This window comes from Eptatretus burgeri, chromosome 9 (assembly GCF_056783735.1).
Source record: "Eptatretus burgeri isolate ZD-2024b chromosome 9, Ebu_testis_v1, whole genome shotgun sequence".
Lineage (NCBI taxonomy): Eukaryota > Metazoa > Chordata > Myxini > Myxiniformes > Myxinidae > Eptatretus > Eptatretus burgeri.
Genome location: NC_140969.1, coordinates 81,009,387 through 81,031,112, shown reverse-complemented (window position 1 = coordinate 81,031,112; position 21,726 = coordinate 81,009,387). Strand labels below are relative to the sequence as shown.

The window sequence follows — 21,726 nt, the reverse complement described above, 5'->3', positions numbered from 1 at the left end:
ATTGAGGTTGTTTTCACTGCTGTTTGTCTTGTTTGTTTGTCTGTGACCAGGATATCTCAAAAGTTATGAACAAGTTCAGCCGAAACTTTGTGGACTGGTTGGGTGCATGGCAAGGAACAATTTATTCAATTTTGGTGAAGGCCTCGATCCAATAAAAAAAAATTTCAAGTGATTCTTTACCATTGAGAGAAAGGGCCAAAAATGAAAGGAGGAGGAGATTGGGACCATACTCTGGGCAGAGCGTTGGTGCTGCTTAAGCAGTCTCCTTGGCTATTGGGCACAATCCTGGATGGATCACCACTCCGACAGAGGATACCATCATGCTGGCACTCATTTTACCAACCTCGGAAGGATGACAGGCAGAGTTAACCCCACCTGGTATTAATTCAACAGCTGAGCGGGATTTGAACTCAGGACCCTCAGATCCAAAGCCTCCACCCAAACCATTAAGCCAACCAACACCAGGCATAAAAATGATACATAGCACGATATCTCAAAAAGTTGTGGATGGGTTGTGTCAAAATTTGGGGGATGAGTTGGGAGGTGGCAAGAACAAGCTAATTAGATTTTGGTGAAGGCCCGTGTGCATATGCGGCCTATCAGTAGGCTACAAAACGCAAACTGTTTGGCCTGGTGGAGGTATACACTCCACCGCATGCCATTCTAGTGTCGATTTGTCAGTGGACAAGATGAGAGGTTTTGCAAAAACAGGTTTGTGATATAACGGCCACATCTCATTTCCCATGGCAGTAAGTACACTATGAATGGCCTGTAATTCAACTGCAGATAAATGGCAGTTTTGCATCAAAAGGGATTCGCAGGATCCAACTGTTTTCCTCATTGTAGCACACTGGTTATTTGTATGCCGAGACATTGTATTTGTCCAATAATTCTATGAACTATGTAAAGCTGGACTGAATCACCCCTTTGGTGAATGTAGGCAAAAGCTATGTAAGAGTTGGGTAGATTTTTGAATGGCCATGACGTACGCTTGTGGGCATTTTGTTTCCTGTGTAAATGGTTTCTTTCTCTGTTCCGTATCTGGTAGTTTATCCTTCGGTTCCCACAGCACTGTAAACACCTGGAAAACTTGGAATGGCCTCAACAAATATACATTAGGTCATCAGATATATTTTCACACTTGTTTGTCGCTTTAAATGTAGTTGTGCTGGTGTATGGCTTCCTTTCATAGATTTTGGCTTTTGGTTAATTGTGTTTTACAATTCCCTATAATTAGCTACGCCCCCCTGCACAACAGGAGACGGGGTTTTGCAATCACTTTGTGTGTGTGTGTCTGTCTGTCTGTCCAGGACATAACTTTTTTTAATTTTTTTTTTAACTATTTGAGCTTTTGTCATCAAATTTTCAACAAACCTTTATTTTGAGACTATTGTATTGGGAAAATGATTAAAAATTCCATCAAAATGTGAAAAGGCAAGGTCATAGTGACTATAAATATCCTTTATTAGCCCCACTGCCATGTGTCAAGCATGAGATGCCCCATCTTTTTGTTTGTTTGTTTTAATTGTTTCTGTGTTTAGCCTATTTATTTACCATTGGGCTTCAGGTAAATCATCTGTCCAGGCCATAATATTTTTGACAATTGAACCTTTGTCATCAAATCTTCATCATGTTTTTATTATGAGAATATTGAGGATGCAGATTAATAAAATGTACAATTTTTTTCAAAAAAAATTAACAATTTTTATTTTAAGCTGTCACTTTCGTCAAGTTTAGTTCGAGTGCAAAGTGGATGTGGACGGGTTTTGCATTTTGAGATGCTTTCGAGTTGTATTAAGGAGTGAAATTCTGAAGTTTTGTGCAACAAATTCAAGAGGGGATAAAAAGGGAATAATCAAGTGCCATTCCATCTTCTGTAATTGTCAAGCGGCCATACTCTTGCTGAAACATATCATGGGCTCTTTAAGGTAAATCATCATTCAAATGTGCCTGGTATTGGCTTAATGGATCCCAAACACACCACCCTAACCGAGGATCCTGAGTTCAAATCCCACTCAGCTGTTCAATCAATACTGTTGCGGGCTGGGCGTCGGCTGCGAGCACAACCGCGAGGTGGAGCAGTAGGGTCGACTGTCAAACACCCGGAATCTAGATCGTACCGTTCGGAAAATTCTGAGGGTACGGGTCCCTTACAGGACCGTGAATCGTCAATAATTCCACCACGTGGGACAGGGTTATTTTCCAAACTTCAAAATACCGAAAGACCCACGTAGCGAGCTACCAAGTATTCACACCCTCGACGGGACTCGAATGAGACAAGTCGTTTCCATGCTCGACCTGTGCGTAACCCGAGCGGGTGGTTACCGAGGTCCCGTCGGTCTAAATGCACACTTTGCTGCTTCCCCAAATTTCCCAACACGCACCATGTTTAACCAATGAGGAAAACACAGAAACGAGCTGAAACATTTAACAGGGGATTTATTTACAATAGGGAAAGGGAAAACACAGAGCAGAATTAAACCGACGATAAAGAAATGCAATCATGTCCAGCACAAGCACTTAACAGTTCCTACTTAAAGACGGGCCCACAGACAGAAGCACACCCAAAAGAAACGAAAGGGACCTTCCCGCCTCGTGCGGTCTTCGACTAGATGAGCGATCCAGACCGGCATCGAGATGCGATCAGACAGCGAGATGCGTTCATCCCAGCGCCAGCGAGATGCATTCAGCCCGGCACCAGTGAGATGCATTCAGCCCAGCGCCAGCGAGATGCGTTCAACCCAGCTCCAGCGAGATGCGTTCAGCGCTCAGCGTCGAGAGATGCGTTCAGCGCTCAGCGTCGAGAGATGCGTTCAGCGCTCAGCGTCGAGAGATGCGTTCAGCGCTCAGCGTCGAGAGATGCGTTCAGCGCTCAGCGTCGAGAGATGCGTTCAGCGCTCAGCGTCGAGAGATGCGTTCAGCGCTCAGCGTCGAGAGATGCGTTCAGCGCTCAGCGTCGAGAGATGCGTTCAGCGCTCAGCGTCGAGAGATGCGTTCAGCGCTCAGCGTCGAGAGATGCGTTCAGCGCTCAGCGTCGAGAGATGCGTTCAGCGCTCAGCGTCGAGAGATGCGTTCAGCGCTCAGCGTCGAGAGATGCGTTCAGCGCTCAGCGTCGAGAGATGCGTTCAGCGCTCAGCGTCGAGAGATGCGTTCAGCGCTCAGCGTCGAGAGATGCGTTCAGCGCTCAGCGTCGAGAGATGCGTTCAGCGCTCAGCGTCGAGAGATGCGTTCAGCGCTCAGCGTCGAGAGATACGTTCAGCGCTCTGCGTCGAGAGATGCGTTCAGCGCTCAGCGTCGAGAGATGCGTTCAGCGCTCAGCGTCGAGAGATGCGTTCAGCGCTCAGCGTCAAGAGATGCCTTCCGCGCTCAGCGTCAAGAGATGCGTTCCGCGCTCAGCGTCGACAGATGCGTTTCACGCTCCAGCAGACCAGACCCTCCCGACACCGTGCCGTCCCGTGTATCTCTTGTCGTTCGAGGGAGGGTCTTCTCTTCCCGACCACTCACCTCCCGATTGGACGAAGGCACGCGTGTAGTGCTCGCCCTCCGCTCATTGGCTGGAGCTTCGAGCCGAAGCGACGGAGGCTCCGCCCACGTCCTCACCTCTGGCCACGTGCCTAATGACGATCGTGGTGAGACGCCCGCTCCTTGCCGATTGGCTTAGAGGGATGCCATGCCTATGTTAGGCTCCGCCCACGTGCGCTTGCTGGTGAGCGTGAGAAGAATGCCACGAGCATTATGGCGTCAGGATGGAGCGAAGGTGTTGTTGTCGTTGATGTAAAAAAATCCTAACTATTAAAATAACTCCACAGCGCAAGAGCATTTAATTACCCTTTAAACAGCTAACAGCTTGGACCCTCACTAGAAACACACACTTACCGATATAACTGAGCTATAGGGGACGGCTGTCTGTCTGTGTGCACAAGGCTTCCAAATTCGTAACAATACCAGGTGGGGTTGACTGCCTGTCATCCTTCCAAGGACGGCAAAATGAACGCCAGCTTGCTGGTATCCTGCGTCGGAGTGGCGACCCGTCCAGGATTGTGCCCAGTAGTCAAGGAGACTGCTTAGGCAGCACCAACGATCTGCACAGTGTGTGGTCCAAGTGGATGGATCATTGAAATATGCAATTTGGTGTGTGTCTGTCTTTTTTTTTTCACCGTGATACATTAGTTTGTTACTTATACAATCTCAACCAAACTTGACACAACTAAGGGTCATGTGATGGAGGTTGTAGCTACTTCATTTGCCCCTCTCCCCAAGGGTTTTTTTCTCCTTGGACAAATGCCGTGTTAACGTGTATAAATAGTTTATCGTGGCATTTCGTGGGGAAAGCCTACTAGAGGTAAAAAAAAATAATAATTATAAACCACAAACATGTGATTTCCTTTTTAAACAGCCGCTCCTGCTGTTTATCACTAAACTAAAAAAAATTGGAGGAATCCTGACATCCTTGAAGCATTCTATGCTTATCATGTCCACAACAGACCAACTGTGTGAGTCTACGTCTACTGTAATCTATATACCCCAGAGAAGATAATGCCATGACCCTTCCTTCTGCTCCTGCTCCTGTAGGGAGTAGATGTAATAGTAACTTGAATGCTTGTTTTGCAGTACTCTGAACAATGGCACCTTCATGATGCAGTATTTGTACAGCTGTTTGTAACCACAATTTGATCCATTACAACTAATTAGGTCAGCTCGCTAACCTAATAAAACCATTCAATGTCCTCAGGTCCGTCCATCCTGTCTGTCAAAATTTTTTATTTTTCTATCTCCTCCGAGACGTCTCGGCCGATTGAGTTCTAACTTGACACGATGATAATACTAGTTGCTCTCTATAGATCGTCTGAGCCCTTGTTCGTATATTCCCCTCGGGGTCAAGGTTACAGGGTCATCAAGTGCAAAATGACCGATCGGTCGAATGGCCTATAAGGAAGCATCGGATGACTATAATGCATAGTGGGTTTCATAGGGATTATTAAGAAGATTTAATTCGACCAACTAGTTTCTCGTTACCTGTGTCGTCTGGCTCTGTTTATTGAGCAACACGAGGTCCGCTGACTTCAACACGGCTTCGCGCGGTTGTTTTAAGTTCAATTTAAATTCTGTTTTTACTTTTAATAGTCGCTAAGGTTGATTAATACTCGGTTGCATCAAGTTTTGTGAAAATTGAAAGTTTTTATATCATCGGTCTGTGTGGAATGCATTGCAGCGAGGGGTAGCTTCCACGGGCTTCCATCCATTTCCATGACATATAATGAGGCTGTCTTAAGTTCTAGTTGATTTCTGTTTTCGCTTTTGGATCCTCCTGGTGTAGCTACATGTTTAATGAAGATAATTTTCGTGCAAATCTGCTCAGAAACACACTTTACATGAGGAAAATATTGTTGCGGATTCGCGCCCGCCGGCGTGCTGACGGCCACGTAACTCGAATCGCGGCACGTCGCCCACCGGACGGACAATCCAGTCGTGACCCTCTCGGACTAACGCCGGGAACCAGTCACGGGTGGACCTTTCGGTCTCACCGCGATCGAGCCAATCAGCCCCCGCGTGGGATAGGGTTGCTCGCCGAATTCGACCTACCTAAGTACCCACGCGGAGGGTAGACCGGGCGATCGCACCTCGCCGCAGGTCGACTTCGGACACGGGCCACTTAAGCGACCCGTTCCGTACTATCAGAATAACCGAGCGGTGTTATCGTCGACCTCGACGGTTCGATTAATTATCGGGCGTATTCAGCCCACTACCAACCCTTTACGTGAAGCAAGATGGGGATTCAATAGAGGAAAAGACGAAGCGAAGCGGGAGAACAGTTCAATAATAAAGCACATTTATTCGCGATGAACGGAAAGCACACATATTCAATTCCACCAAAAGCACATAAAAAAAAAACACAATGCAATTTACACAAAAAGCAAATATAAAAGAGAAGACACAATGCAGAGCTAATACCGACTACCGAGCACACGGCAACACTTATACAATTTTAGTTCACAGACGGCGCCGACAACACATACCCAAAACCAAGGAAAGAATACCCTCAAGGATGAGGCGGGCCTGAGGCCGAGACCGGGTCGGCCTACCCGTCTGGTGATGAGACGCGGAGCGGCGATGGTGCCTCAACTCCGCGGGCCTCGCGGGCAGTGTCTGGTAGGGGGTGGGAAAGGGGCCCCCTTGGTCGCACTATCTCAGCGCGGGGGGAAACAGGAGGGGGTTGCTGATGCTCGGGGTGTAGAGGATTCTTATTGTCCCGCGACGAGCGTCTCCACCTCGGCCAGGTCGCGCTATCGGCCTCCCTGGGTGCAGCTCCCTGCACGACGCGAGCACCCCCTCGTCTGCCCTCGCCGCCTCTCCACAGCTCCGTCCCCTCCGCTCCGACTCCAACACACGACGCCGACCAGCTCCTTCTCGCCAACTCCACCGCCCGCGAAGTCTTAACTCTCTGATCTCGACTCTCCTACTCTCCTACTCTCCGCCTCTGGACTCTCTGGACTGACGAACACGGTCCTTTTCTCAGCCCCGTAGCTTCGCCCTCTCATCTTTGACCCCCTCCCTTCAACCTTTCACCTCGCTCCCCATTGGCCCGAGAAAAAGTGGGCGTGAAGGCTTTTTGATCCATAAATTTGCATATATCAATCGCCCTGGGGGCGTGGCCAATTCGCCCCTCGCTCACCGATTGGACGGCAAAAAGTGGGCGTGTGTCGTTTTTGATCCGTTTTTGAAGCACAAAATCCGTGATTTTGTACACGCTGTTCGGCGCGCGCCCTGCACGAGTCCAACACCGGTACCCACAGCGGGGCAAGAACGGTGGCGATGCGACGGTTGCGAGGTGTGACGGGAAGGTCGTGGCGGTTGTGGTGAAGCGGCGTTGTGGTTGGTGGTTGATGTTGTGGTTGTGGTGGTAATCATGGCGGTTGGTCCAAAATAAAGATAGCAAAAGAAAAACGGCTATCCTGAAGAGTCGCAGCACGCATAAATGACATGTATTCCCACTAGACAACGGGTTTGGGCCTAACTACACATGTACTTACCGAAATACCTCACCTAAGGGACCTGAATGGTGGTTTGCGAATTTGGTAACCACAACAATATATTCAATTCAAATAACGGTGACACTCTGGAAGGGACACCACAGGCTTTCCGTTCACTGCTTCACCTCGTAACCTGTCCTCCTGAGGGACTGCTTATTTGTAGCGTCTGTGAGATTAACGTTGATATTTTAGATGGTTTGGGGATGTGCTCTACAAGTACCTGAAAGAATTCCGGTGAAAAACGGACGTTTTAACCTTTTTTTAGGGCACTTCATCCGACGGCGAGCTGGCTGGTCACGTGATGCCGCGCAGACGTGCAGACAGCGAGTGATTGAGCTTCTCGGTGGCCTGAGGGTCCTTTTTAGTTGGGGTCCAGCTCTGTCCTGGATACAGCCATTAAATGCACACACTGAGAGTACTGTATTTATTTCACGGCCATAAATGTGGGTTTTAAAATTGTATAATGATGTTGGGAATGGTTCCTAGAATATGGAGATTTTTGCTTCGAGCGGCCTCACGCGTTCATTTTAAATTCAATTTGAATTCTGTTTTCACTTTCCGTAGTCACGAAGGTTGATTAACACTCGGTTGCATCAAGTTTTCTATCCGAGCTGACCGTCAAACCCGCTCGGATGTATTATTTTTTGAATGCAGAAGATGGCTCACAAGCAGGTCAAGCCATCATTGTTTGTCCCGTCCCTCAAATGGACATTAAACTAGGCATCCCATCTGCTGGCATTAGTTTGTGGACATCAAAGATCCCATTGCGTCCTCCATCAAAGGCCCCAGAGCGGACACTGAGAAGACACATGTGGTAGGCAGGCATCTCTTCTCTAATCTGCGGTTGTATCAGCAGCACAGCCGTGCTCCTTTCAGCCAGTGATGCTACTTGCAGCCGTGTGCTGCATACGAAAGAAGATGCGGGTGATTAACTCAAAAGGCATGTTTCCCCTTGAAACGGAAGATTGTAATTGATAAACATTTGGGGGGCAGGTCCAAAATTTTGTCTGATTTGATTCTGATGTACCATTCTCTGTTACAGAGCGTTGGTGCTGCCAAACTAGTTTCTTGGCAAGGGTTGTACTGGGTGGTTTGCCATTGCCTTTCCAGCAGTAATTAGTGTAGCAATTTGGAATTTAGCCATGGTGACAGCGATAGCTCACCTACTCTTCACCAAGTACTATACACCGTGGGATCTCAGGAAGATGTGAGGTGGGGGAGCCAGCCCAGAGGGGAGAGCAGCACTCCATCAAGCTGTGGATGAAAGCCTTGTCAGTGGATAGGAGTTCAGGTGTGCCAAGGAAGGACCTTGCATGATGGAAGATGCCCATGTTGCTGCATGCATCTGGCTTTGGGCGGCCAACTTTGATTATGCGGCTTTCCCATGAGAGATTGTGGCTGAGAGTGAGACCTAAGCGTTTGAGTGACTGAACCTCTTCGAGAGGGTTGTTGAGAAGGTAGATGGGAGGACTTGCGATGCCTTCTTGAGAGACGGAGACAGAGAGTGGGATTTCTCAGGATTGAAAGACATTCCAAGTGTTTGACCAGTTTGTGATTTTTTTTTTTCAGGGTCTGAGGAAAGGGAAGAGGCTGCTGCCTGCCTATCAGAAGGATGAGGGATGTAACGGCAGAGAGTGGAGTCAGTCGTCAGCAAAGGGAGAAAGAGGATTTTCCAGAGAGTCAGTGAGATCACTGATGAAGATTAGGAAGAGGATGGGACCTAGAACACTGCCTTAGAGTACTGCCTTGACAGGGAGAGAAGATGAATGGGTTCTGTTGAGTGCTACATATTGGCTTTGAGAGTGTGTAGGAAATCGGTAATCCAAGAGTGGAGTTTGTCTTGGATTGCACAGGCAGACAGTTTGGAGAGCAGAGCAGAATGCCAGATGTATCGAAAGCTCAATATATGGCCAGAGATGGCTCTGATCTCATGTCTGATATTGAGGGCCTCCACCACTGTTGGGGGGGGGGGTAGAAGCAGCATGTCCAAGGTTGAGTGACCTGGTCAGAATCCGAATTGATCTGAGATGAGGCTGTTGGAGAAGGGGAATGATTTTATGTCAGCTGCCATGATGGATTCCATGACCTTGCTGATGAATGGAAGTATCAGGCAACCATGAGATAAATATACAAGCACCTACGAGATGTTATAGTTACTCATGACATCTCATGGGTGCTTGTTTATTTACTTATTTTCCAATCACAATTGAGACCTCACTGCCTAGCAATGACATGGCTCGATGTTAAGGTTGTCCCACTGTCTGCAACAGGCAATTTTGTCCATCAGACAAGTGAAAGGCTCAAACCTATTTTTTAATTAATGACGTGGCGTATCTAACCTATTGTGCATTTTGTGATACAAGTATCATTGTTGGCACAGAGATGGACCAATATATTGTGAACAGATCTGGAAATTCAGACATCGTGGATTCGGCGCCAGATGGCCATGGCAGCCATTTTGACAAAATGGCTGCTAGCAGTTTCAATTGGTTTACTGACCGGCTGAACTCTTCTCCCGAAGGTGGAAGTGAAGGCGAATGAACACACACATGTAGACATGTTGGAGAACAAAACCCAAATTATTTGGGCAGAATAAGAGGTTGCCAGGGCGATAGAAGAGTTCCAAGATGGGCACCTGCTGTGGGGGTGGCAAGCGGACACACTTCAACACTACCAGACAGCCATTGTGTGGACTGCATTTACCAGAGATGTCTACTCCCTCGTCGACGTGATAGAAGACCTTGGCATCCCCTTCGAGGAGGAAAGTGTGAACCTGATTGTCCTTGACACAAATGAAATTGCAGGTCATTGGTCAAGGCTGTCCAGAAAGTGAGCATGATTGGCCAGGAGCAATTCAAGACATTCACCAGAGAGCATCTGCTAGAAAGAACCAAGCCCATTGATGATGTCATTCGTCACAACGAGCTGAAGGTGTTTGGAAGCCCAGGCCTGAATACCGCAAGCAAAGGGAAACACCAACTGCCCTTTCTGAAGAATTACATTGAACTCCTCTCGTGGCTCTACATTGGTTACCAGATGAGGGCCAGAAACATTTAGTTCTTTCGCCACGAGAACCAAGCGTACCCTCCAGCACTCTGGTGGAAGCCTCCGTCTTAAGTGCCAAAAGTGACCTTGTATTTCTGGAAGACCTTTCTGAGGCCCAGTCAAACGCTCCTGCAACCAGTATAGTTCCTAATGGGGCTACCATCATCCAGATGTTGAAGCCAGTTGCTGCCAAGAACTTTGAGTATGCCAGTCTGATCTTCATTGCTTACCTGTCCACAAAACTGCAGGATGCGTCACGCCTGGATCAAGTGTGGGACTCCTACACAGAGGATTCGCTGAAAGGTAAGGCAAGAGCAAAACGTGGGAAAGGAGTGCGCAGATGTTTCATAGCTGCAGCAGCCATACCAGAAAATTGCCAGAGCTTCCTCTGCATGGACGGCAACAAAACGGAGCTGTTCAGGTTCCTGTCACAAGCTGCCCTCAAGTGGTTCGATGAGGAGGACAAACAGCTTGTCATCAAGAATGAAAGAGGGAGTTCTCAGTAAGCCGCCACTGGAAGATCTGGCATCACTCGCTCCATGCAGCCATAAGGTAGCTGACAGTCGCATGTTGCTGCATGCGTCAAATGCTGCATAGCATGGCCACTGCAAGATCCTGATCCGGACGGTTGACAGACATGGTGTTGGCCGTGTCTGTGGCACGCGGCACGGGCTGCAACCAAGAAATTAACTCTGGCTGGCATTCGAAACTGGAAAGCGATTCCGGTACTTGGCGTCCAACAAAATGGCAGCTGGGCTTTTTTTTTTTTTTGCAGAATGGCAGATGGCAGAAATTTTGTGGACAATGAACTGCCATTGGTGGTTTTTGCTTTTGGTCTTCAAAATCCTCTTTATCTCTTTGGCCCAGAGAAGGCTCGGGCATTGCCGAGGTTTCATGCTAAGACGGTGCGACACTGTGTCCAGCTTTGCTGGGGATGGTCAGAAGATTGACATGGCCATCTGGGCTGTGCTTCCGGAATTAATAAATGCACTACTGAAGGTATCCTCGGCACTAAGCGCCATACCGGAAGATATCCTGCACTGCATTGACAGGTTTTTCATCCTCTTGTACGACCGACCAAGCACCAGCACTGATGTTATGTGGATAAAACGCAGAAGAAGCTGTTTGCAATGAACAACAACGTGCATTTGATTCCATCAAAATGGCAGCTCGAGAGCGGTATGTGAAGAGGGCGACCGACCAGGAATGTCATGTCTGGGGACAGACACTGCTACCAAGGCCAGAGCTTCCTTCACCAACAAGCTGGGGTGAAAAATTTGATGTTTGTCTTGCTAAATGCACAATTGGTGTCAATATATTTTTCAGCTATGCCACCCCAATATATGTAAAGCCACAGCGATTAGTAGTAATTAAGAGGATATTTTTAGACCTGTCCACCTGCATAAAATGTCAAGCTGAGTGGACAAAGATTGTGAAAGAGCATCTTCAATTTATTATTGTTTTCAAGTGATTAGCTTTTGGACTTTTAGAAACCCTCGATGAGAACATATGGATAAGGATGTCATCCTGTTTGTTAGTGCACCGCTGAGAGAAGGTGTTGTAACCATTAGTAGGCATTGATTAGGGATGTCCTGTCACAGATTTCGTATCGAACCAAGCGAGGCTTGGTGAGTGAGGAGGGGGTGATAGAGCATTTTCCCTCTCACTTCTGAAAGAGAAGGCAGTTGTCCATCAACAAAGGGGAGGTGGGCCTTGGACCGTTCCCTGTCCATGATTTGATTGGTGGGGCATTTGTACTTGGGATTTGGCCCATTGTGGCCTGGGTGGAGACTTGCCGCAAGAGAGAGGTGACGGGCACATCAGTCCTTGGACTCCACACGTTTGCTCTAGGTACTGAACACAACATTAATTCCGGGGTCCGGTGATGTATCGATATCCTGGTTAGACTGAGCCTGCCATCAGTATAATTTTTTCCTATCGATATAACTGGTATTGGAATTCTGACTATACCGGAATATGGGAAAAAATATAAAAAAAACTTGTTGCATCACCAGCAAATCGAAGACAGGTGATTACAATCTTCCAATACAGTACATGATTCAAAATGCTTCGACGCACTCGGCTACACCTGGAACAGTGAAACCTATGATGTCAACACATACCAGGAAGTAGGGACAGTAGGTTTTAACTTCAACCCTCAGCATCCGAGCACCGCACAAGCAATCACGTTTTTCTTTGCCTTCATTCCTGTTTTTAAAGCAATTGCCAATTGGTTATTTTATATGAATCGAGTGTGCTTTAGAAAGCCTGTGCCGTTTACCGACGTGGCGATCCGCAATAGTCATAGCGGTACGGCAAATTATTTTTAATTCAAGTTGAAGTTGGAAGTAAAATAACCATTCTCATCATGGTGGGAGGGGGTGGAGGGGCGAAGCCCCATGTGGGAATACTTTGAAAAATTACCATGTGTCAATGATGTGCACGTCATGTATGAATACGTAATGGGTCATTGGGCCATTACATATTTCTGTAACCTGCGTAAAATATTAAAAAAACGCCATTATACAGGTCTGAGCCCACCGGAACATTGATACCGGAAAGAGGAGCCTAGCATTACCACACCATTGGGATGAATCGTGAATCACAAACATACCTCCTGCTGCCCGCCTGCCACCTGTGCCCTCTAAAGGTCTGTTCTGCTGCTGTTCCGATGGGGTTGGACCGCCTGCTCTTTGCCACTCCCCCTGTTGTGTGTGTTTGTGTGTGCATGCATATGTTGGTGTTCCCCTTTTATGTTACTGTCATTACCCCCACCACCAAAGGTGAAGGAGGTTATGTGTTCACCCACTTCTGTCTGTTTGCATACAGGATATCTCAAAAAGTTGTGGACGGATCCGGATGAAATTTTGTGGATAAGTTTGGTGTGTGACTATGACAAATTGATTTGTTTTTGATGAAGATCCAGATCCGGATCCAACGACTAGAATTTTAAAAGTGATTCTTCACCATTGAGAGATAGGGCTAGACTAATATATAGCACGATATCTGAAAAAAGTTGTCGACTGATTCGGTTGAAACTTGGTGGACAGGTTCGGTGTGTGACTGCGACAAATTGATTCGATTTTCATGAAGATCCGGATACAAGTACGGGGTTGTTGGTCTTTGTCTTCCACCGTTGAGCCTCGACCATGCATACAATTTTAAAAAATATATATATTATCTTCTTTTCTTTTTTTTTTTTGACTTTGTTTTGAGTATACATTGCTGTGCTGTAATTAGTTTCCATGTGAATGAACTGCCATTGGTGGTTTTTAGGTCATCTCTATCATCTCAGTAGAGATGACCTAATAATAACAGTCTCAAAGTCTGTCCTTCCGTCCATCTGTCCATCCGTCCATCCGTCCGTCCGTCCACAATCAAACCGAGTGGAGACAAATAACCAATAGTGGAATTGATAGAGGTCGATGGGACATGCACAACGATATAACTTTCAAGGTCGTCCAAGGTCGAGGTCAACGTCACGAGGCTGTCAAAGTTGCGAAAATCGTCTTTCAAGTCGTATCTCCTCCCTCATTTATCAAGAGAGATCAAATGTTATTAGTGATTCAGATACTACGGACTATTATCTAGAACAACACGAGCCATTTTTTGGAAATTTGCTCTCGTTCCGATTTTATAGCCCTTCAAACTTCGCTCTGATTCCCCGTATGGGCCATTCATAAAGTACATACAAAAATAAAAGTATTAAATTAAGAACCGGAACTCTCTGAGACAAATATTACATTTGAAGCTTTTGTCAGATTTAACTAAAACAATGGAACACAACTTTATATGCACACTTGCTTTCATTTATGACATTAACATTGTTTTAAATGTCAATTTATACTTATATTTTCATAAATGACGTGCTGGGATATTAAAAGAAAAAGGTAAATTACACCGCGAGGGACTGCATCGTCATGACTTACAAACACCGGTTCATAAGGAACTGCTGGCTTTGCAAGCGATTAGCGATGTATGAGGGGGGTGGGTGGGTGGTCACTAGCCTGCATACAGAGGGGGGTGCTTGGTTTTGAAACCCGGAAGTAGAGCGTACGTACTTTATGAACTGCCCTTATTCCAGTCTGGCACAGAGTTACTTTCGACCTCTGGCAGAGATGACCGGCACTCCCTCTTGGGGGTATTTTTGCTTTTGGTCTTCAAAATCCTCTTTATCTCTTTGCTGATGACTCCACCCTCTGTCATACCATCTGTCATTCCTCAGATTGGCAAACAGCAGCTTCTTCACTCTCTGCAGATCTGGATAAAATCACAAGCTGGTCAAAGACTTGGAACATGTCTTTCAATCCTGACAAATCTCAAACTCTCACGATGTCTATCTGAAAAGACCATCTGGAACTCCCCCCCTCCCCCCATATACTTTCTCAACAATCCTCTTGAAGAAGTATTTTCATTCAAGCTTTTGGGTCTCACGATTTGCCATGATCTTTCCTGGGAAAGCCACATTTCCAAGCTGGCCTCCAAAGCCAGTCGTCGACTGGACATCCTCCATCATGCAAATCCTTCCTTGACCAACCTGAGCTCCTGACCACATATAAAGCTTTAGTTCACAGCCTGATGGAGTACTGCTCTCCATTCTGGGTGGGTGCTCCCGCCTTTCACCTTTCTCGGCTTCACGCTGTGGAAACCAAGGCATTTAGGATCATTGGTATCTCCAGCGATGAGGCTGAGTCTCTTGGTCTCTCACTCTCTTACCGCAGGTAGTTGCGTGGTCTTTGTCTTCCACTGGCTCGTCTCCGGCGTGCCCCCCCCGCCCTGTCTGCTATCTGTCCCACCCTTATTTCCGCAGGGTGCTTAAGGTCCACCAGCAACCCCCTTTTGGTAAAAAAAATACCAAAATCGAGAAGCACAGCTCACCTTCTCTCTTTCATTCCTCTTTTTTCCCACCTTTGGAACAAACTCCCACACACTCTTCAATCCCACTCTTCCCTCCAGGTCTTCAAAGTAGCTGTTCACCACCATCTCTTATCTTCCCCCATCCAAAAACCACAATCTTTTCTACCCCCTTAATCTACCCCAAACCCACATCCTTCAAATTCCCTGCCTTCTTTCCTGAAAGTCCCCGTCGTGTAAGGAAGGACCTGAATGTCCCTGTTGTGTCCATCTTGTTTACCCCGTGTTCCCCACCCCATCCCTCGCCCTTCCACAGATCTCCTCACATCTCTGTTCCCCACTGTTTTGTCCTTCCCTCTCTCGCCCCTCTTGTCTCCTGCAACCTTTGTTTTACCTTCTGTGTGTTAGCTCTCATACGAGCCTCGACATTGTATTCAAAAATGTTAAAATAAATAAATAAAAAAAGTCTAATTCAAATCTGTGGCAACTGATGGAAGACCTTTCTGCCTGATGTAATGTGATGACCATCTTGGATAATCCATAAAGTTAAAACACTAAAATATTAGAATTGGCCTCTTCTTTGCTTTGGTTGGTTTGTTTGTTTTTAATACCATTATTTGCAGTGACATTGCCTGAGCGATTGCTTTTTTGCCATTTCTTTTTCTCAGAAATTGTGGCCTCTTCGCGGGAATCGTACCAAGAGGCGTTCGACATTAGCAAGCAGAGTATGAGTCCAACGCACCCCATCCGCCTTGGCCTCGCCCTCAACTTCTCTGTCTTCTTCTACGAAATTGTCAATTCTCCAGAAGAGGCGTGCCAGGTGGCAAAAAGGGTATGGTGATGCAAGAAATGTCATCGACGGCTCAAAGCTCTGAGGAATGCTGTGGGAGTGGTCATAGAGTTGGTGGATAGACATCAGATTTGTTTTTATTAATTTTCAGCTTGCAAGTTTTTCTCTCATTCCTGGGCATCATGACCTGCAATTTCATAATAATAGACACTGGTTGCTCAGCATACATTTATAAATATCAGCAAAGTGAATATCACAAACGATCCAAAAAAGGACTTGTTCTTTAAAAACAAAACTATACAGCTTGCTTTACACATTAGTTCTTGTATCGTTGACTGAAGTCACAGGAAACGTCTAGATGCGGTTCCAAAAGCTAAAACGTTGTTCCTTTTGACTACTCGTCAACCAACCACTTGTGTGTGTGCGCATGCCTGTTCATTTGCTCGCTTGCTCATTCATTCGTTTGTCTTCCTTAACCCCTACCCCTTTTTTAACTCCAACTTTCCTTTTCCCCTTTCCCTCAATTTCCTTCCCCTTGCATGTGCATTGCGTAAATAACATGTTGGGAGTCATAAATACTTTTTGAGGAATTTCATTGAACTCTCGTTCTTGCTTGTTCCCAAAGGGATGGGAGAGGTTCGTGCGTCCGTACGTATCCGCACGCAGATAACCTTTAATATCGTGCCGCTGGGTGGCCTATTTTAATGCAGCACCCCATGTTTGTGAAAGGGGTCGCACCCCATTGAGGGTATGCATTGTTGGATGCTCTGTCTTGTTTTTTCATTGTGATACTGATGTCTATTACTTTTAACTGCAGGCTTTTGATGATGCCATTTCTGAATTGGACACGTTGAATGAGGATTCTTATAAGGACAGCACCCTCATCATGCAGCTGCTGCGAGACAATCTCACAGTAAGGGCTTTTGGTTGTTTGACAGTGGGAATGGGTGATGGAGGTGGATATACTTTACCAATTCAACAGTTGCCTCTGCCACTTATTTTTGTTGTTTTTTTTATTGTATTTGTGTTTTTGTTTTATAACTATCACGAAAATTATGATCAAATTTGATTGGATTTTAAAAGTGCAATGCATTTCTTTCAGCAAGGTAAAATTTATTTGACACAAGTGTTGCGCTGTTTAGCTGTTTGGTCTGCAACAGCTATCAACAGAGTTGGTAGTTAATGAATTTTGATAAATCTTGTTAAGAATATACATGAATGTATATTTTTTTTTCCAAAGCTAAATGAACGTTGTGATGATTGGTACACATAAATTGTACTTGGAAGTGAAGTGGAAGGCATGGAAAAAAAAAGAGCAGAGTGCAAGATCAGAAAGGAGATGGTGGAAGACGGAGATCATCAACCTGTCTGCAATGGCGAAGTGATAGACCCATAGACTCGGATTCAGCGTGGAAAGTTCAATTGATCTTGAATGCTTGGTTTCCATGGCATCAAGTTAAGCAATATGTGAGGAAAGGGAGCCAGCCAGCCCAGAGGGGAGAGCAGTACTCTATCAAGCTACAGATGAAGGCCTTGCACGTGGATTGGAATTCAAGTGTGCCAAGGAAGGACTTTGTATGACTGAGAACGCCCAGTCTGTGGCTGGTTTTGTTGGCCAACTTTGAAATGCGGTTTGCTCAAGAAAGATTGTGGCTGATAGCGAGACCCAGAAGTTTGAATGACTGAACTTCCTCAAGAGGATTGTTAAGAAAGTTGAGAGAAGGTTTGCCAGACGGTCCTCTCGGAGAGAGACGGTGAGAGCATGAGATTTGTCAGAATTTAAAGAAATGTGATAAGTTTATGATAAATACTTGGGGTTGAATAATTTGAGGTAAAAGTTTTCAAGAGGACATTGCTTGTTCCATAATTCCTTGCACTTTTTTTTTTTGATAAACTTTTCTACATTGTCTTTTATCTCATTTGTGTATGTGTAAAAAAAACAAAACAAAGAATTCAAATAAGGATCTGCAAACTATCTATTTACAGTGGGAATTTTTTGTTTTTTTTTGCCCAATATTAATAAAGCAATCATTTAAATGCTCGATTGTGGCATTCACATGTTCAACTGGAAGGGCACTCGAAAGAGCGCATACCTCTACCATGTAAGAAGAGCATATCGGGCCCAATACATTTTTAGCTGCGAACGCTGCTCAAAGAGAGCTCGGCGTTGTTGCTCTTCTTCTTCTTGTTCTTCTTGTTCTTGTTCTTCTTATTATTATTGTGAAGACAAGACCTTAACCTCTAGGACTTGGCTCTTGCATATACAAGATCCGGATCTTAAATACTAAGCACATGTACACATCCTCACATTGAGGGTTCCTTTTGAGAGCGTCTATCATGAACTTTTAAATATATTCGGACATTTGCTTTAAAGTTTTGAAAAGTTCACGTTACTATTTAAAGATTATTCCATTTATCGTATTGTAATTTCGTAAATACACTTTATTTCGTAAATACACTATATATCGTAAATGCATTATGACGGGTCTCGCTATTGGCTTAATTAAGGCACGTGACGAAATATCTGAAGTTGTTGTTGTTGTTGTTTGTTGTTTGTTTTTTTTTTTTAGCCGACAAAACCTTTAGGACGCTGCTCTTGGACACATTTGTCCTTGTTGAGATATCACGTGCTGTTGACCCTATCAATGGTGAAGACTTGCTTAAAATATATTTTTTGAAATCTCTTATTTGGATCTTCACCAAAATTGAATCGATTTGTCCTTGCTACACCCCCCCCAACCTGTCCACCAAGTTTCATCCGAATCTGTCCACAACTTTGAGATATCATGCTATACATCACTTTAGCACGATCTCTCATTGGTGAAGAATCGCTTTTAAAATTATAGTATCCGGATCTTCACCAAAATCTAATCGGTTCATCCTTGTCACACACCGAGCCCGTCCACAAAAGTTCATCCGGATCCCTCCACAACTTTGAGATATCCTGCATACAAACAAACAAACAAACAGACAGAAAGGGGTGAAAACAAAACCTCCACCTTCGGTGGTGGAGGTAATTATTTCATCTTATCACAACAAACTTAAACTGGTAGGAATGATTACAGCAGCTCTGATCCCCCTTTATTAAGTTTATTTTTATTTTTTTTCTTCCCTCACTCGATTTGTGTAAAGTCATCATGCTACTACTCCCTCCCCTCCGCCCCCTCCCCCCTTTCTCCATAGCTTTGGGCGTCAGACAACCAAGCGGAGGACGGTGAAGGACAAGAAAACTGAAGATGGGAGAAAGCACATTTGATATGCCAACCACTGTCTGAATTTACAGTATGCTTAAATGGCCCTTCCAAAATAGTTATATGCAGGTTTTCAATTCTTTTTTTTTTCTTCTTTTTTGTGACTGTTGTGTAATCCTGATATGAGATTTCAGTTGGTGTTAAACTATTTTACAGGGCCCGATTATACATCAACTTTTGAAAAGCAGTGGTTAACCTCTACAAAAAGGGGAGGGGGGAGGAGGCAACATCTATTTCTTATGTAATAGCACAGTCTCGCTTTCAACTGCTGTTTTGGTAATGGGAATTGAATATTATTTTGTGCCATCACCAAATAATATTTGAACTCTTTCCACCTTTTCCTGCTTTGTTTCTCTTTTGCATCTGCCGTTACTTTTTATTTTTTTTGTCCCATTTCGATTTCTCCCTTCCTCCAAATTTTGCCCCTGTTTAAAGCTGAAAGTTTCCCCTTCCCTCCCCCTTCAATTTCTTCTAATTGCCATTACATTCCTCATGGTCTGTATTTTGTCCTTTTAACCACCCAGCTCTAACCCCATTTCCTCATCGGTCCGTGTGCATGCTTACACTGTAGGATGTTGTGCAGATGTTTGTCGAACCAAAGCAGACAGTGGAAACAAATATACTGCATTGACCCTGATGAGACTGGAATTGAATTTTTTTTTTAATTATTATTTTAGTTTTACGAGTAATTTTTGTATGTTCTTCATCCACAATGTACTTCAAAGCCTGGTGTTGGCTTAACGGTTAAGCTGGCTGGCTTAAAATCTTGTGATCCTGAGTTTGAGCCCCTGTTGTGCTGTTAAATAACACCATGTGGGGTTGACTCAGCCTGTCATCCTTCCACGGTCAGCAAAATGAGTACAAGCTTACTGGGAACAGGAGGTGCTGCATCAGTGGCACAGCTGTGCTTCCAGGAATGATGCAACCAGCAGCCACAGGCTGCATACGAAATGATTATGAATGTACTTTAAAGCATTTTAGAGTTGAGCCTTGCTCATGTATGAGCATTGGTCTCGGTGGATGCAGTAAAGTATTTTGATGTCGGAGAAATATATTATATTTATATATATATATATATGTAGTCAAACATTCACACACACAAAAGTGCTGTTTATAGAAAAAATATTGAATCAATTTGAAAGGAAAGTGAAAGAACCCTCCTTCAACAAACTGTTTTCCATTCATCACTAGACCAAGGGAGTTTTGCATGTACAGCACGGTGGGGATATTAACTTTGGAAGAAAAAAATTAAAAACTCACCTGGTCAAGGTTCGGAGAAGGCAATGGTATTGTTGGAGAAGGCAATGGTATACTTCCATTGGTGGACTATGTGACTATTATCCTTATGAGACTTGGTGAAGACAAAAATGGGAAATTATTGGGATCAACGACATTGGGATGTCCTGCAGTGTAATTGGATGTCAACTTGACCACCATTGGACTCTTATCTGCAGATTGGTCTGAAAATGCCAACAAATTAATTATGAAGACTGGCCTCAATCTGGATGAGCCAGGGTGACCTCTGGCAGAGAAAATGCAAGTTTGATCAAGCTTATTACATGTATTCCTTATCCATTATGATATGGGGCTTCCTTTTATGATTGTAAGTTTGCCCTTGTAACTATACAAAGTAACCTTGCAAGTGAAAGGTTTTGAGGGAACATTTTGGATGTTTTCTTCCAATTTTTGGATTGTTACTGGTACGATGACTGATGGTGGCATGTAGCATTGGGATTATCATGCATGTCTATAAATGACTGCAGTTGTGGAGGAACGTGGGTAGAGTTTGAAACGGCAAAGGGCTTGTGTGAGTTTTCTTGGTTGCTTTATGCAGCTTTCTCTGATTGGAAGGGCCAAGTGGTGATTGAAGTAATCCTAGTCACAGCTGGGATGATTGATTGAGAGCTGATTTGTCATTCCTCTAATTACAGGTAAGAGGATGTGTGTGTGTACGCGTGTTTAATTTTTTGTTTTAAATACATAAGGTTGTAGGCATAGTACACGACATGGCCAAAATAATGTGGACATCTGCTCGTCCAACATCTCATTCCAAAATCATTGGCATTAATATGGAGTTGGTCCCACCTTTGCTGCTATAACAGCCTCCACTCTTCTGGGAAGGCTTTCCACTCGATGTTGGAACATTGCTGTGTGGATTTGCTTCCATTCAGCCACAAGAGCATGAGTGAGGTCTGGCACTGATGGTGGGCCATAAGGTCTGGCTCGCAGTCAGCGTTCCAATTTGTCCCAAAGGTGTTCGATGGGGTTGAGGTCAGGGCTCCGTGCAGGCCAATCAAGTTCTTCCACACCGATCTCGACAAATCATTTCCGTATGGACCGCGTTTTGTGCACGGCGGCATTGTCGTGCTTGAACAGGAAAGGACCTTCCCCAAACTGTTGCCACAAAGTTGGAAGCGCAGAATCATCTAGAATATCACTGTGTGGTGTAGCGTTAAGATTTCCCTTCACTGGAACTAAGGGGCTGAGCCCAAACCATGAAAAACAGCCCCAGACCGTTATTGCTCCTCCACCAAACTTCACAGTTGGCCCTATGCATTCGGGCAGGTAGTGTTCTCCTGGCATCCGCCAAACCCAGATTCGTCCATCGGACTGCAAGATGGTGAAGCGTGATTCATCACTCCAGAGAACACGTTTCCAATGGCGGTGAGCTTTACATCACTCCAGCCGACGCTTGGCATTGCGCATGGTGATCTTAGGTTTGTGTGCAGCTGCTCGCCCATGGAAATCCATTTCA

At 45.2% G+C, this 21,726-nt stretch overlaps 1 protein-coding gene across 2 annotated transcripts in view; it reads left to right on the top strand.

Moving 5' to 3' along the window:
- Positions 1-19,608, top strand: part of YWHAZ (tyrosine 3-monooxygenase/tryptophan 5-monooxygenase activation protein zeta) — a 46,498-nt gene extending 26,890 nt beyond the window's left edge. For both annotated transcript variants that reach the window (XM_085895757.1, XM_085895758.1), the window contains exons 4-6: positions 15,599-15,762; positions 16,538-16,633; positions 18,904-19,608. In XM_085895757.1, the coding sequence (XP_085751883.1) occupies positions 15,599-15,762; positions 16,538-16,633; positions 18,904-18,954 (311 nt within the window). In that variant the 3' untranslated portion in view covers positions 18,955-19,608. The remainder of the gene's footprint in view (positions 1-15,598; positions 15,763-16,537; positions 16,634-18,903) is intronic.
- Positions 19,609-21,726: the final 2,118 nt, after the last annotated feature.